The sequence below is a fragment of the Felis catus genome, chromosome A2 (genome assembly GCF_018350175.1).
Source record: "Felis catus isolate Fca126 chromosome A2, F.catus_Fca126_mat1.0, whole genome shotgun sequence".
Lineage (NCBI taxonomy): Eukaryota > Metazoa > Chordata > Mammalia > Carnivora > Felidae > Felis > Felis catus.
In genome coordinates this window covers 155912111-155928733 of record NC_058369.1, presented here as the reverse complement: position 1 = coordinate 155928733, position 16623 = coordinate 155912111, and the positions used below count along the sequence as shown (strand labels likewise).

Genomic DNA, 16623 nt, shown 5'->3' with positions numbered 1-16623 from the left:
AAAACCAAAAAATTCATATCACCCACATGTGAACTGTCCATTCCCAGGCTCAGTCTCCCACAAATGCTACCGCCCCACATTGACAACCTACTGGACTTTGTTTCCACTTTCGGCAAAGAGAGTATGACTCAAACTACTGGTCTGTCCCAGTGGGATAAATCCAATGGGGATTTTACTGAAGGAAGCCTAGGGGAAAAAAAGAAAAGTTTTATGGTTATGGTCAAAAAAAGTCAGGCTGAACAGAGACACAGACGCGTCCACTATGACAAAGTAACTGACCCTAAGTCCACTACCCTGTCTCTCCCTTCCCTAGACCAGCAATCGGGTAACATTAAGTGAGCAGTTTCTAGAATGAGAAAGCCCTTAAAAACAGGACTCTGAATCTGGAAGAAATATTTGGGTACTCATTAACGGCAATTGGTTCAAAGAAATTTGGTTACAAAAATGAGGGTCTTAAAGATATTAGATAAATGTGCTATTGTGACAGAAATTGTATTATGTTGTCACAGTATTATTTGAAAAAATTGTGGATAAAATTCAACTAAAAATATCTAACCTTTGTAGAGTAACTAATGACAAGGCTTTATAAACAATCTCCAGTATAAAGAAGGCAAAGAGAATAAGCACATTCAAGGAGAAGTCCTTCATCCGTTTCCCTCTCCCCCTTCTGAGAGGCAACCATTATCCTGCCGTTGATGGGATTCCTTTCCAGCCACATTGTTATTCTTTTACAACATATTTAGGCATTCATCGATAGTATACAGTATTGTTTTCTGAATTCCAAAACCTAGTGGTAATGCCTAACATACTTTGGCAACCTGCCTTTTTCATTCAATATTTTAAAATTTTTATATGTACACATAAATATATATGTGTATACATACACACATAGAGAGAAAGATCTATAAATACTTATAGATCTAATTCATTCATTTTTACTGCTCCATGGCTTCCAGTATATGGATATACCACCATTCATTTATGGAGGAATTCTGTGAACAAGAGTTTCCATGGGAAAATTTTATATTCCAAACAATAGCTTTTCCGGTAAAAAGCTGTTGGGTACTCTGGAATACTACAGCAGAGAAGTCTGCCACAGATTAATAATAAAAGTGTTCTAGGACACAGGCAGCAGTATTTACTAAAACCCAAGGAAGCACCTTAACATATAAAATGGTAAAAAAAAAAAAAAAAAAAAAAAAAAGGTAAAAGAAGAGAAAAAGAACAGAAATGCAGAAGTTAAAATGCAATTGCTCTTTCTTTAAAGCTCACCTCATCTGCTCTTTGAAGAACTCCAGTAATAACCTACAAATGTTAAAAAAAAAAAAAAATGTTATAAACAACGTGTATTCCCCTTATCATACAAGAATTAGACTCAATTTTCATGGATCACAAACTTGTTCCTATTTTCTTCCTAGAAACTATGTGAAAAGATGTACTAGCTCTTCAACCACAGTATTCTGCAAAGGGATCAGAGCTAAATTAGATTTTACTCTTGACCTGAAATCAATAGTCCAATAGAGGCTAAGACAAAATAATTATAAAACCTCCACATCATATTAGCAAAATTGTTTTAAGTTCTATAAGATGGATACAAGTGTGAGGCACCCATCAATCATACGGAAGAGCTGAGGTTGTACTATAAGTGCACATACAGGAAAAAACTACTAACTCTTTGCTACACGCGGGAAAGTCTCTGCTCAATAAATGTTTCTTATTGATGAAAATGAAGACAAGGGGAAGAGCGGCCCCGCTTTTAAAAGATATTTTTAATTTGAATTTGTACATGTTTTATTTTTAAAATATAATACACAGGTCTTGTAAAAGTGGTGAAAAATACCCGAAGAAGAAAATTCTTTCTCAAAGTCCCACCATGCAGAACAACCATCATTAATCAGTTTTTTATGTTTTGGCATATTCAGTGCCTATTTTTATAGGACTGTGATGATCCCAGATACGCGATTTGGTATATTTCTTAAAAACGTTTTGTGAAGTACAGGCTGATGCCAATCTTCCCCCTTCACCTCCTGCCTCACTGAATTTCAGGATTAAAGGGGGCTGTCGTGAGGTCTACTTCATTCTTTGTTGGCATGCTACCAGTATTCTTCACACTTCATTAAAAAGCCATAAAAACAATTACAAGATCATTAGCACAGGCTTTCTAAAAGAAGCTTACTAAGGCTCACATAATTGCTAAGTCAAACATAGGACACTGCTCTGTCTGCTGTTAGCTCCGGATCCCTCAACACTGAGGAAACCACCAAATGGAGGCAAAAGGCAATCAGAAATGAGGCACAAATGTGAATTATGGCCCATGGGATGGAAACACTGAGCCGGAGGAGGGGCACCTGACCTGGCTCTTCAGGGGTTTCCAATACATAATGAAGGTTTCAGTCTGCTGCCCTCCAAAAGAAGAGCACTTCTAGGGCAACATACTTCCTGTCCTCATTGGACCAAAGTCAGCATTAAGGACATGAAGTTTTAAAAGAGAGGCAGATACATACACCTAAATATATAGACGCCGGCCTCTAACTGTACTATTAGGAGATAACATTCCATGTGATGGAAATGATGTGAGGACAGGCAAATGCATTTTGTTCAAAAGGGGATCTTTAAGTTTATTTCAGAAGAATAAAATTCTTCATAATTAAAACTGATTCCCTAACTCCCTAACCAACAGGGCTTCTCCATCAGAGTCTCTAACGTATAAAAATCTTATTGTACTCAACACCATTTCTTCTCTGTATTCATTTTTATCCAACTTCAATTTGATAAAACAAAAATCCTTCTATATGCTGGGTACAAAGTTTATACAAAGCGATGAAATAAAAGCACATGAGAAAAACGTAATGCTAGGCCTGTTTCAGAGAGCAACGATCCTAAAAAAAATAAACTAAAAATAAATCATTTCCGTAAGTTGTAACCACTTTATGCCATTGCTCAACCATCTAGTTTCCATTTTTCTCACCTTCAAAATGGTTTCAAACAGAACAACAGCCATACCTCCTGCAGTGTCCCATCTCCCCCTGCAACAATGATCACATCTGTGTTTTCCAACAGTTCCAGGAGTTTCTTGGCTTGGCCCTCATAATCAGTCTGAAATACAAAAGAAGACTTTGGTAAATTTATCATCCTAGGGCCATAAGATCAAAGATGTAAACATCTGGGATATTTTCTTTAAAGTTTTACACAAGTCTTTCCTCAAAGTCTGCATAATTGATAGGCATGAAAAACTAAGCAGCTATCAAAGCAATTATATATATACTTTTGTACTGTTTAGAGCTGGAAGGGACCTCAGAAACCATCTTTAAGCTTCTTTAAAATATAAAACTCGGGGTGCCGGGGTGGCTCAGTCGGTTCAGCATCAAACTTCGGCTCAGGTCATGATCTCACGGTTCGGGAGTTCGAGCCCTGCTGTCAGATGTCAGCACAGAGCCTGGAGCCTGTTTCAGATTCTGTGTCTCCCCCTCTCTCTGCCCCTCCCCCAGATGTACTCTGTCTCTCTCAGAAATAAACACTTAAAAAAAATGTTAAAAAATATATTTATATATATATTTATATTATATAAATTTATATGTGTGTGTATATATATATATATATATATATATATACACACACACACACACACACACATATATACATATATATAAAACTCAAACCCAGTGATCTGTCTCCAGTTATACAGTTAGCTAGTCAAAGGACTCATTTCCAGTCCAGTGCAGATTCAATTACACTATTTACTGGGTGCCTTTCATCTGAAAGCAGGAAGTCATGTGTATATGCAAATACAGAGTAACAGGTGTAATGAAAAGAGCACAGATTTGGGAGCCCAAGAAACCCAGATTAAAGGCCAACCCTGCTACTTTTTAGCTGAGAGGCCTTAAACTCTCAGGAGCTTAATTTCCTTATCAATGAGATTATGTGTGTTGGGGGATGGGGTAATAATAGCTTCCCCTTAGTACTGTTGTAAAGCAGTGTATAAAACTACTAAACTAGCAAGGTAACTGTTCATAACTTGTACTGTACTTAAATGAAAGGTTAGGTTTTGCTATGACTACACGTTAAAGATGTACAGGTAGGATTCAGAGTAGTTACAACACAGTACCTAAACCTCACCATTTTTACTGAAAGTATTTCCTCAGATACGTATGCAGACTTCAATGAATCATCTAAGCCACTACCTCTAAAACCAAACATTAAATTTTAAAACACATAATGCAACTAATAGTAAAATAGGAAACAGCCCTTCCTATTGACACTGTACAAGACACACTAATAGGCAAAGTGCCTGAGCACAGTTAACACAGAGGAAAAAAGAAGCCCCTGAACTAACACCATTAATCTTATGATGAATTATCCCACTTTTATTCTAAAAATGAAATGGCTGGCTTTATAGTTAAACACACGTTTGCAAATAGTTAATTTTTTTAAAAAAGAATATATGTCAATCCTGATTAAGAGGATGGGTTGTGAGTATCCCAAAATAGGCGATCGTCAGGAATCAGTATGGGTTCGCTAAGAACGAGGCATTTTGGACTATCCTCATCTTCCTTGACATTACTAGATCAGTAGATATGGGAAACTAGACAGACACTGTATCTGCTCTTTAGCAAGGCACCTGGCAAGCTATGTGATGAGGTCCTCGGGGACAAAATAGAGAAATGTGGGAACGATACGCTAAAATTTAAGCAGGTTAGTTAGCTACCAACTGAAGGTCTGTGCTCCAAGGCAGCAGCTCAGTGAAGTGACATCAAATTGTAGGTAGATTCCCAGTGATATTTCTTTAGGACTCTCCCTTGAGCCTTTCTCTATACAACACTATCAACAATAGAGGCAAAAGGTAATTTACTGAATATGTAAATGACACCCCTATTCCTCCTGGTCCTCTTACTCTACTTGATATTTCTTCTTGGCACTCATCACCATCCGACAAACCGTATGTTTGTGTATCTGTTTCCTATCCGATCCTTCCCTTTCCCACTTTGAAGCTCTTTGGGGACAGACATGGAAAGTTTATTTTGTTCAGCCTGTATCCCCAATACCTAGAACAGGACTTAGCTCACAGTAGACAGTCAATAAATACTTGCAAAAAAATTAATAAATATGAATATGTACATGAATGCACCAAAATTCTAAAAATTTTTGACAGATTTAATAGACAGTTATTTAAAAGATTACATTTATAAGGATAACATACTTGAAGATGAAAATTCCAAATGCACCAACAAAGGAAGGATTAAAAAAAGAAAAAGTGGCCTAATGATATTAAATAAAGAAAAGTGAATCAAGACACTAGCTAGCATGACATGACATGATATTAGAGAACTGTTACTTGTGCGGGGTATAATAAGGACACCGCAGTTACAAAGAAAGGTAGTCTGATTTTTTTTTTTAAGTGCATACTGAAGAATCTAGGGATTAAAATGACATGATGTCTGTAATTTACTTCAGAGAACCCAGCTGCCAGGTGAAGATGTGTGCTGGGGACCACATGAGCCAGACAGCAGCAGAACTGACCCACAGATACATGAGTCAGGCCATCTTAGGCCATCCCTCCTCAGCCAGGCCATGGGTGAGCCCAGTGAGACCAGCACAAGGGCAGCTCTGAACAGACCACTGACCAACAGAATCAGAAGCAGAGAAGCAGTTGTCAAGGTGTTTCTTATGTAGCAGTAGATATCTAGTGTAGAAAGAAATACAGCAGTAATTATAATAAATGTTAATGGATTCAATGGTCCAGTAAAAAGACCAAAAAAAAAAAAAAAAAAAAAGTTGGATCCTTAAAATACCCTGTTTTCAAGCCTTTACCAGCAGTACATCTAAAATATAAAGATACAAAAAGGCTGAAAGTAAAGGGATAAAAAAATATTACACCAAGCAAAAACCAACCAAAGCAAGCTAGAGTCACTAATACTAGAGAAGACAGACTGTGGCAGAGGTAATACTGGGGCTAAAGAGAATTGCTCTCGACAGGGTCAAAGTGCAAGACAAATGAGGTGACTTGAAACGGGAGAGCAATCTATCAACACCATCTCAAAATATAAAAACCAAAAATGAGCAAAACTACATAGAGAAATAGAAAAATCTGCACTAACGGTGGGAGCGTTCTAATACCCCTCTCTCTATAGTTAAAGCAGAAGGAAAAAACTCAGGACACAGAAGACTAGAACCACACAACGAACAGACTTAACTCATTGGGCACAAGCAGAACATGGTACCCGATGACTGATACTCTTTTATGCATACGGGGAACATTTATGAAAACAAAACACACGCTAGGCCACAAAATAAGACTCGATAAACTTCCAAATGCTGGAATTGTATAGACTACATTCACTGACCCATAATGCAATCAAATAAGAAATCATTAACAAAATGCTAACTAGGAAAAAAGGTAACTGGAAAAACTTTATATTTGGAAATTTAAAAACGGGTCTAAAGAACTCACTGGCCAAACAAAAATCATGATGGAAATTAGAAAATATTTTTTAATGAATGTTAATGAAAATATCATATATCATAACTTAGAAGATGCAGTTGAAGAAGTAAAGCAAAATTTATAGCTTGAAATAAATACAATGAAAAACGGTAAAACATAAACAAACATCCAAGTTAAAATGTCAGAACAGAACAGCAGGAAAAACCCTAAGTAAGTAGAATAAAGCAAACAATAAAGACAGACTAGAAATTAATGAAACAAACATAAACGAGAGGATCAACATGCCAAAAACTGATTCTTGGCAAGGATTAAATTGACATATCTCTCACAAGACTAATGAGAGAAAAAATGGGGGCATATATAAACAATATGAAGAATTACAATGAGATACTACAAGTATTACAGAAACTTAAAGTCAAAAGGAGGAAATTAGGAACAACTTGGTATCAATTTGAAAACTTCAATGCAATGAACAAATTGCTTGAAAATCGTGCCTTGCCAAAATTAATTCAAGAATAGAACCTCACTACTTCTAGAACTATACAAAACAATCTCCCCTCAGAGAAAGCTCCAGGTCCAGATGGTTTTGAGTTCAAACGAACATTCAAAGAAGAAATGTCAGTCCTACATAACAATTCTAGGATCTCTCCTACGTGGAGCCTGAAACGTGCATTACAAGCACTCAGATGAACGTTAGCTCTCTTCCCCCTTCTCCCGTCCCTGGAGGTGGACAACTGAAGACCACATCTCCGACCAGCTGGACATGATAGGTCAACACATCACAGTAAATTGGATTCAATTACCTTTTAATCTCTGATTTCATGAAAGTGTGTAATATTAAAAATAAACTACAGACTTACAAACATGAGAAGAGTGATTTTCACCAAATGCACACGCCTCAGTACCCCCCATATACGTATCGCTTCAAAGTTTGGGGGCTTTGAGTGGAGTCTTGGAGCGTCTTCTCTATAGCACAATCCTTCTAACTTACTTTTGTCTCCTTGTCTTAGCCAAATGTCACAAATTCTACAGCTTTACCACTTAAAATTCCTCACCAGAGAGAAAATGTTTACCTGTCTGTGGCACTACCAAGTAATAAATTACTCAAAGTGGAAATTTTTTTATTTTCAGGAAAAGAATTCTTACAGCTATTCCTACTTTCATCTTCTAAGAGACAGTAATTCCACGTCCTATCTTGCAGATGAAAGGAATCAAGTTCATGCTTCCATCTAATCTTACTCTGAAAATGAAAAGCTGGCAATGCTTTGAAAAAAATAAAAATAAAACCACTTTTATTAATGATCAGAACAAAGACACAACATTGATTCCTCTGTTCCCAGCTTCTTGTGTGTTAAGTGATTTCTGCTATGGAGTCAAGAGAAGAAGGTAAGTTATAAGAAGCCGTAGCTCAGAAAAATTCAACACTCTGGAGCGTCCTTACCTTAACGACAGTCACATCCATGCCAGATAAGTGTAAAATCGGGGCAGCATTTTTTTCAAATAGAGTCCTGGCTTTGCTGTAGACAAAGGAAAAATACAAAAATGTTAACACAAGTTCTCAAGAGGGAGAATAAAAAGCCCAGCCATCCTCGCTGGAGTAGAACAAGAAGCAGATTTCCTCTATTTGTGCAAGTACAGGAAGTCGAACAATGAGTGATGAGCTTCTATGGATAGAAACGTAGAGGCTACCACTCTGGGGCCTCCAGGAGTTTACCTTCTAACGCAATCAGCTCTTACCCATCTGGGATGCTTACAGTTCAGAGTCTAGTTCTTCTAGAGGAAGAATGTTCACTGCGTATGGCTCCCCTCAGGAAACAACATTTGATTCATTCAGCAAGTATTTACTGAGGACCTACTATGTGCTAGACACAGGTGTAGGGGCTAGGGACACAGCACAACAAAGCAGACAAAAACAACTAGAACTTAAGTATGATGTAGTAAGTCCTCATGGAACTGATTTATATTCCAGGGGTAGAAGGAGAGTGTATTTAACATTTTTCATATGGCCCGAGGGAATAAACTGAACCCCACAGAATACTGATTAATTCTAACTCAGTGGACACAATTTTTGATGAAGAAATACACCATTTTTAACAGTTTCAAATACTAGAGATATCTCCATTTCTTGAGTTTCAAACCTGTAGTGAAATCCCAGGAGAAGGAGCAAAATTCTTTTCGATGAAGGCAGAATTTCTGCTAAGAAAGGGTAAGTCTGAAATCAATGTAACTTTAGGATAACCAACAGCTTGTCTGAAGCTCCCAGGCATAGTCACATCCTTCTCTTTATTGCCCTATCACTTTGTATACACCTCTCTTAGGAATTTTCCTATTGCATGACGATCAGTGATCTGGCAAGACAGTCTTTGGGACAAGACTGAAAGCCTTCCAAAAACAGACACCAAATCTTATAATCCTTGCATCCCCCGGCCTCTAGGATTACGTCTGGCACACTCAGAAGATATTTAATAAGTATCTGATGAATGAATGCACTAATGCATGAATGAATAAACCTGCCCCAAATGTAGACATGTAAATTCTGCGGAAAAGGAAACGACACAATTGTGAGGTGATCTAAGAACAGAAACAGAGTCCTTTGAAGAATGTCTGTGTTTTAAAAGCATCAAATACATCATTCTGACAGTGACTCTTGTCCAGTGCAGGTGAGGAGTCAGAAACACAGCCCAAGAATCAAGGGTTGCACAACTTGCACAGAGTCCCCAATGGCATAGTCTCAGAGTTGAATAAATGTTAAGCATACCAATCAGTTGACCTGTTTTCTGCCCAAACATTTTCAACTATCACATCGAAGAAGAACAAAAGCTAGAACTTTCAAAACGCCAAACCTCTAACTTTCACATCCACATTTACTCAGTCCTCTTTCAAAGACGTTTTTTTTGGGGGGGGGGGTTGCTTGGGTGGCTCAGTCGGTTAAGCGTCCCACTTCGGCTCAGGTCATGATCTCACGGTTTGTGAGTTCAAGCACCGTGTCGGGTTCTGTGCTGACAGCTTGGAGCCTGGAGCCTGCTTCGGGTTCTGTGTCTCCTTCTCTCTCTGTCCCTCCCCCACATGTGCTCTGTCTCTGTCTCCCAAAAATAAATAAATGTTAAAAAAAAAAAAAAGATTTTTTTTTAAAGCAGTTATGCATGCTTTGACTTTCTCACAGGCATTTTATACTAGGAAGAGATGCACAGGTAGCTCATGGGCCACATGTGCAGTGAGGCACAGACCAAATTCAACATTCTTTAAAAACAAATAAGCACCAAAGGGCAGAGAGAAACACGTAACATTTCTGATTCTGAATTAAAATAGAAACGGAGAAGGTTGGACAAGTTTTCACGAGAACCACTCAAAAAGTGTGTCTCCAACTCGTGATTTACACGAGCACGTTAGAAGCAAAGGGCACAAATATCCCCTGCCCCGTCTGGTGCCCTGAATGCTTCTTAGAACAAGCAGGGAAGGCTACATGAAGACCTCCCTTTTCCAGCTCACCGTTTCTGGGGCTTCACCCAACAGCAAAGGGCTGAGCTAGTAATACTACAAATGCTTCTCCTTCCAGGGTTGTTTTCATTACCAGATTGGTAAGAAAAGATCAGCTAGAAGCGGATCAGCTCTCACTGAGAAGCACAACTATGGACCAATCTCAATCTGCTATATTAATCATTTACGACAAATCGGTAAACTCCTCCAAGTTGCAGAAACAGGATTTGAACATTTGGGCTTTTGTTCACGTCTTTACGTGATACGATGGCTACAGACAATCTCTAAAATGAAAGTGATTTTTTTCCCTTCTCATGTTCGATATAAAAAATTGAAAGTGTTACCAGGGAGAAATGCATTATTTATTACATAATTATAGGTGAGATAGCACCAGAGCTAAAGGAAAACTTTATGTACCTACAGCAATTTCCAGGTTCACATACACACCAAAAAAACAATTACTTCTTAATGTATTATTTATTAATGCTAAACACACAGTTATCTTATTTCTTAAAGCGCCCATGTAGTTTTAAACCAGCACTACGTAATGAAATAGCTACACGATGAATTATGAATTATGCGTCAGAGCAGAGCCAAGATGACAAAAATAGTGCAATTAAATAGTGAAAGCTTGGGGGAAAAAAAGATGCTGGAGAGCTGCAGAGTGGCGGCTGGCCAGAAGCATACAAGGGTTCACCTTGCTAAAAGGGACACTAACTTTAGAAGACTTTCCCTCGCCTCACCTTTAAAGATAAAGATTTTATACTCTTAGACAATAATCCACCTTTAGAAATGCCAATACCTTCACATGTAAAAATGTACACAGAACCTAAACTGCTCTAAAAAAGTTTCTTAATTTTTTAACGTAAATATCTAAGTAGGAACTTAACGTGTCATATTTTTCTTCATCAGAATTAGCAAGTTGCTAACTTACTAGGTCTCTGAAGGAATAGGACCTACAACAGTTATACTACAGTAGGCAGGGGGGAGTCACAAGCACTTTCGAGAAGGGGGGAGAGCAAGTAGAGAGCGTTTTGAATCTCGCCAACAAGTCAAAAGTAATCACAGTGGCTTATAGTCCCCTTTTATCCAGTGCTTACAGGAAATAGAAATGCCCAACACATTATAGGCATTATCTCATCTAATCCTAAAGGCGTCTATTCTATATGGCAATTGTATAAGGTAGGAGCTATTACTTTCCCATTTCACAGATGAGTACACTGAGGATTTAAGTTATGTAACTCCCGTAGTACACAGAACCGAAGAGTATACAAGTCTGGTCCTTCCGATTCTGAAGCCCACAGAGTTCTCTGCCAGCTTCTGCCACAGGCCACCACTGGTTAGTTATCTTGGGTATTTTGATTGTGTGGTGTGAGGACGGATGATCAACAGGCGTTAAGATTGGTATGTTCATGGGGGAGGGAGGTGGCTCTGACCAAGCCAGTCTGATAGGATTCAAGTAGGCAGAGTCAGTTCAGACAATCTGTAGTTAAGTGTCAGAAACTGCAGAACTAAAAATAAGGCCTGACTCCTCCTTCTATCTGTAAAGCCACACTCACTATCCTCAAGAAATTACTTCTTTCTTACTCAAGAAACTTATTTCAGAGACCCTGCGTTTTACACAAGACTACTTAGAAGCTGGTCCCAACTACTCTTTTTGTTCTTGTTCTTATTATCATTTGACTTAGATCTTATACAATCCAACCTAATACGTATTTATTAATTTTCTGATCCTCAGAAAAGACAAAAAGAATTGTTCTGGTCGTTAGGGAGAATAAAAAATATTATTCCGCCCAACATACACACACAACCTTTTAATCCTTACTGTATTTTAAGAATAATTTTGCATCTTAGGGGCGCCCAGTCGGTTAAGCGCTTGGCTCTTGATTTTGGCTCAGGTCATGAACTCACAGTTTGTGGGTTCAAGCCTTCATCAGGCTCTGTGCTGACAGTGCAGAGCCTGCTTGGGGATTCTCCCTCTCTTCCTCTCTCTCTCTCTCTCTGAATCTCAGACGCGCTCGCGCGCTCTCTCTCTCTCAAAATAAATAAACTTAAAAAAAAAGAATAACTTTAAGTTTTAAATGATTTTTTTCTAAAAGACTTCAAAGTCTTTTTAAATTCACCTTTCCAACTAAATGAGAGTAGCACCTAAGAATGAAAAAAAATTTTTTTTCCCTTATAGTTTTTTAAAATTTATACACATTATTTAGAGCAGTTTTCAAGTCCAGAGTAAAAATGAGCACAAAACACAGAGAATTTCCACGGACGCTTTGCCCTGCTAAATGCACACACAGCCTCCCCCACTCTCAACATCCTGCACCAGCACAGGACCCTTGTTATGATAAATGAACACAAACATGTGATTATTAACCAAAGTCCCATGGATTCCTCACACCTGAATGCCCACCATGTCTTCACACAACCCTTCCAGGCCAGCCAGACCAGGTCACAGACTGTCATGGGACACAGGAGGGAACTAACTAGTCATTCCTGTCCCTAGCACAACCCCCGCCCCCTGGCCCATCTCCTCCATCAGGAAGACTGAGTGCTCTCACTCTGCCAACCTCCAGAGACCTAGCTCAAGATTCCCTCCTTCTGGAAAGGTCATTTCTGACTTCACAAGCCCACAGTGCTCTTGGCCATCGTGGAACATCCTGTGACAGAGAAGGCTCGATCATTGCCATCGCCACAGCAGGGGCTGTCCCCACACAGGGAAGACTTACGTGAGAGTGGGAATTCTGGGATTTTTATTAAACTGCAGCTAGACACGTCGGCTAAGCATCAGACAGCTTTACAGTTACAGCTCATTAACTGCTGTTTCTCCATTACAAGTTAATCGTACTGCTAGATGAGTACTGAGCCTTCTTCTTCCAATTCCACACAATCCAACTAGCTGCCTGATAGCCCAGGATTCCCCCCACCCCTTAGGACAAGGGAGGATGTGACAAATCACAAACTGAGCTACCCTTTGCAAGCTGCGGGATTGAGAAAAACCGTGGCCTTCTTCACTTGCGCATTGGGAGGAATGAGTTGGTTGCCAAACACCTAAAAAGGAAAGAAGAAAAGTTTTCAGGAAATGTCTTTTTATTCAGTTAGCGATGACATATATTCTTTCAGTCCAAAGGCATTTACTTCCAGGAGACACAGTATCTACTCTGGGGGAAAAAATGTTCTTTCAGGATGTCATACTGACAAAAACACTGTGGGCAATAACAAAGTCTACCATTATTTAACGACAATCACCTAAATTCTATAAGAAAAAAAACCCTGCTTCATCTACTAGAGGTAAGTAACTTTTCTGTTCTCCATAGGATATGGCCAGGTTTATTCCAAACACATAATCAGCAAGGCCACAGTCGATCAGAAGGGAAGTTTAACCCATTTGTCCTCAGTTTTCAGAGTATAATCTTTTTCTCCTTCAATTTAGTACAAAAGCATACTCATAAAGAACCTATGTGTTACCAATTAATCTTCATATTTTCAAAGCACCTGGGTGGCCGAGTTGATTAAGCATCTGACTTCAGCTCAGGTCACGACCTCGCGGTTCATGGGTTCGAGCCCCGCGTCAGGAACTGTGCTGACCGCTCAGAGCCTGGAGCCTGCTTCAGATTCTGTGTCTTCCTCTCTCTCTGCCCCTCCCCTGCTCATGCTCTGTCTCTCTCTCTCTCTCAAAAACAAACATTAAAATTTTTCATCTTCAGATTTTCATACCTATAGAAAATAAACCTAATAGTCTATTGCCTCCTCCTCTTTGCGACCTTGTATAACTTGATAGCCAAATAGCATTAACTAGCAAGGAAAAGAAAGACGACACTTACTAAGCACCCAGTATTTGCCTCTGTCCTACACATTATTCTTAGTTCTCAGAAACTTAGGAGGTATTAAATGTTCCCATTTTAATAGTTGAGAAAACCACAATTCAGAAAGGTTAAGTCATATAGTTAATAAATCACAAGCCTAGAATTTACATGGGACTCCAAAGCCCAAACTTCTTCTATCTGTCAGCTCTGAAAAGCAGATAAAGGAGGTGACGGCACTCAGAAGCACGCAGAACCGGATGCGCAGAACCAAGCTGGGAACAAAGGTGAGCTGGCGCTCTCCCACCTGGGCTGGAAAAGACCATCACCAGAAGGAGTGAGTAGGAAAGCTCCAGAGCCAAGCTTTCAGGTCTTTGATTGTGGAGAGCAGGTCTGGGCCAAGGAGGCAGACTTCAAGTGTACAAGCACAAAGTAAAGTCAGGAGAAAAATGAAAGTTACACCAAGAGTTTTATAAAGTGACTCTAAATCCACTGCGTCCCTGAGAGTCCTGGGGAGAGCTGTTCTCACCACGCACAGTCTTTTAAAACAAAACAAAGCAAAACAAAACACTTTCTGAATGCTTCTGAAAGACCTACCATGTGTTTGTAAAAAGTTTCTGGTGTGTTCTAATTTCTACTGTTTTCAGTTTTGTTGAATTCAACCTTAAAATTTCACTGCCAAAACTCCAAACATTGTAATATGTTCTTTCTCTAGCCATATCTTTTCTGGAATGTGGCCAGAAGTCATTTAATTAACTAGTTTCTCTGGCCTACCAGATTGCAGATCTACAGTTCCAGATGATTCTCCCATGTCCTGGTTTCCTAGTCTCTCCAATTCTTACCTACCTCCAGTCTCAGGTTCACAATGGGCTAAGGAGCTTATGTGAAGCTACAGTACGTTGAGTTTACGGGAGATTAAAAAAAAAATTCTTTCAAGAATTTAGACTGTAAAAGGAAGGACATAAACACAAAGAGTAATGAGAGTAGGCTCTAAGGATGAATTCACTTCCGTCTGCCTGATGGAAGGAGGTCCATGGGTGCTGAGAAGTAAAGAATTAGAGCCGTGGGAAGAGGTAAATATGAGGGACCAAATGGCTAGGGGAGCAGTCTCTGAGAAAGGAAGAGACGACACTCAGAACAGAGGTGGACCCATTTTCCTTAAACAAGAAAGAGGACCCTGTAACCACTCTTCCTTAGGGAGAAACAAAGAAGAGCGTCCCCTCCCAAGAAGATTTTCCAGTTGCTAATGGAAAATTAGCTTGGGGTGGGAATCACCTCGAATTTAATACTGAAATTTATTTGAAATTATATATATACATATATATATATTTTTTTTTTTTTTTAAAGAGAGAGTATGTATGAGTGGGGGAGAGGGGCAGAGGGAGGGGAGGGAGGGAGAAGGGGGAGAGGGAGGGAGAAGGGGGAGAGGGAGGGGAGGGAGGGGGAGGGAGGGGGAGGGAGGGGGAGGGAGGGGGAGGGAGGGGGAGGGAGGGGGAGGGAGGGGGAGGGAGAGGGAGGGAGAATCTCAAGCAGGGTTCACACTCATCACGGAGCCCAACATGGGGCTTGACCCCACGACCCTGGGATCATGACCTGAGCCAAAATCAAGAGTCAGACACTCAACTGACTATGCCACCCAGGCATCCCTTGAATTGATTTTCAAAACAGCAGAGCCATAGGAGATAAAAACAAACAACATAAGTAATCAAATTCTTAACCACAGATTTAGAACAGTTAGATAATCACCAAAGAGAAGAATTTATTAATAGTATCTATTGTCATTGTCATCTATGAAAACATTTCAATAACAAATCTGAGGCTTGCCACCACATCTTCTACTAAATACATCATACCTTAGTCGCTTTTTACTTCATGTTTCCTTTTTGGTATTTCTGATATCATAAGCTTAAATGACATACAACAAAAAGGCAACTCAGGAACTCATGGAATTTCACCTGCAAGGTATAATGTACAAACTTGGAGGGGATGGAAGAACAAAAACATGGTCTTGAACTTGAAAGGATTTTTTTTTAATGTTTTTTATTTTTGAGATAAAGAGAGAGAGACACAGAGTGCGAGTGGGGAGGGTCAGAGAGAGAGAGGGAGACACAGAATCCGAAGCAGGCTCCAGGGTCTGAGCTGGCAGCACAGAGCCTGATGTAGGGCTTGAACTCTCGAACGTTGAGATCAGACCTGAGCCGAAGTCGGATGCTTAACCGACTAAGCCACCCAGGCACCCCATTCAACTTGAAAGGATTTCTAATTCAACCATAACTAATGCAGCCAGATAGAGGAATATTTAAGTGCCACAGGCCTTTTTTAAGTATCACAGGCCTGGGAGAACAACACACACATGGTAGGAATCAACTGTGCTAAACAGGCTTTAAAAATATGAATCAACAGTTTTAAGAAGATTTGACTTCGAGGGGCAATACCTGCTCTGAACGGACATCCTTGGGGGTTATTGGGAGCAGGGGAGATTCAGGGCTTAGTCTGATCTTCAAGGACAACCACAGACATGAACAAACTCCCCGAGCTCCAACCGGCCCACTTAATGCACTCTTAGGTCGAATCCAGAAGTAAGCACGTCTAAAGGGGTGGGCGTTAGAACTGCTCTTCACCAGATGGCTAACTTCCTCCAGCTCTCTTCAGAGCTGGCTCTCAGCCTGACTCATCCGGATAGTAGGAAAATCTCTCCAAACCACACCGAGGCAAGGCACCGCGCAGGTCCCCTGGAAGAGCCGGGGTGTTCTGCGCAGTGGAGATAAAGCGGGTTTTCACTTTAGCACATTAAGTGACATTACCTGAGCTTCTTGGCAGGCGGCTCTCCTTAGCAGGTTATCACTATCAAAGCAAACAAAGAGAATGAACATTAGCTTTAGCAAGCAGGTTAAGATCCAAACAAGTAAG

The 16623-nt window shown here is 39.8% G+C and overlaps 1 protein-coding gene across 6 annotated transcripts in view; it reads right to left on the bottom strand.

The window, feature by feature from the left end:
• The window catches only part of AGK (acylglycerol kinase), an 80202-nt gene that overhangs the window by 36308 nt on the left and 27271 nt on the right, over positions 1-16623 (bottom strand). For all 6 annotated transcript variants that reach the window (XM_045052858.1, XM_045052861.1, XM_045052860.1 and 3 more), the window contains exons 3-8: positions 16518-16557; positions 12882-12961; positions 7881-7956; positions 3004-3096; positions 1273-1305; positions 92-186 (exon numbers count right to left, since the gene is read on the bottom strand). In XM_045052858.1, the coding sequence (XP_044908793.1) occupies positions 92-186; positions 1273-1305; positions 3004-3096; positions 7881-7956; positions 12882-12961; positions 16518-16557 (417 nt within the window). The remainder of the gene's footprint in view (positions 1-91; positions 187-1272; positions 1306-3003; positions 3097-7880; positions 7957-12881; positions 12962-16517; positions 16558-16623) is intronic.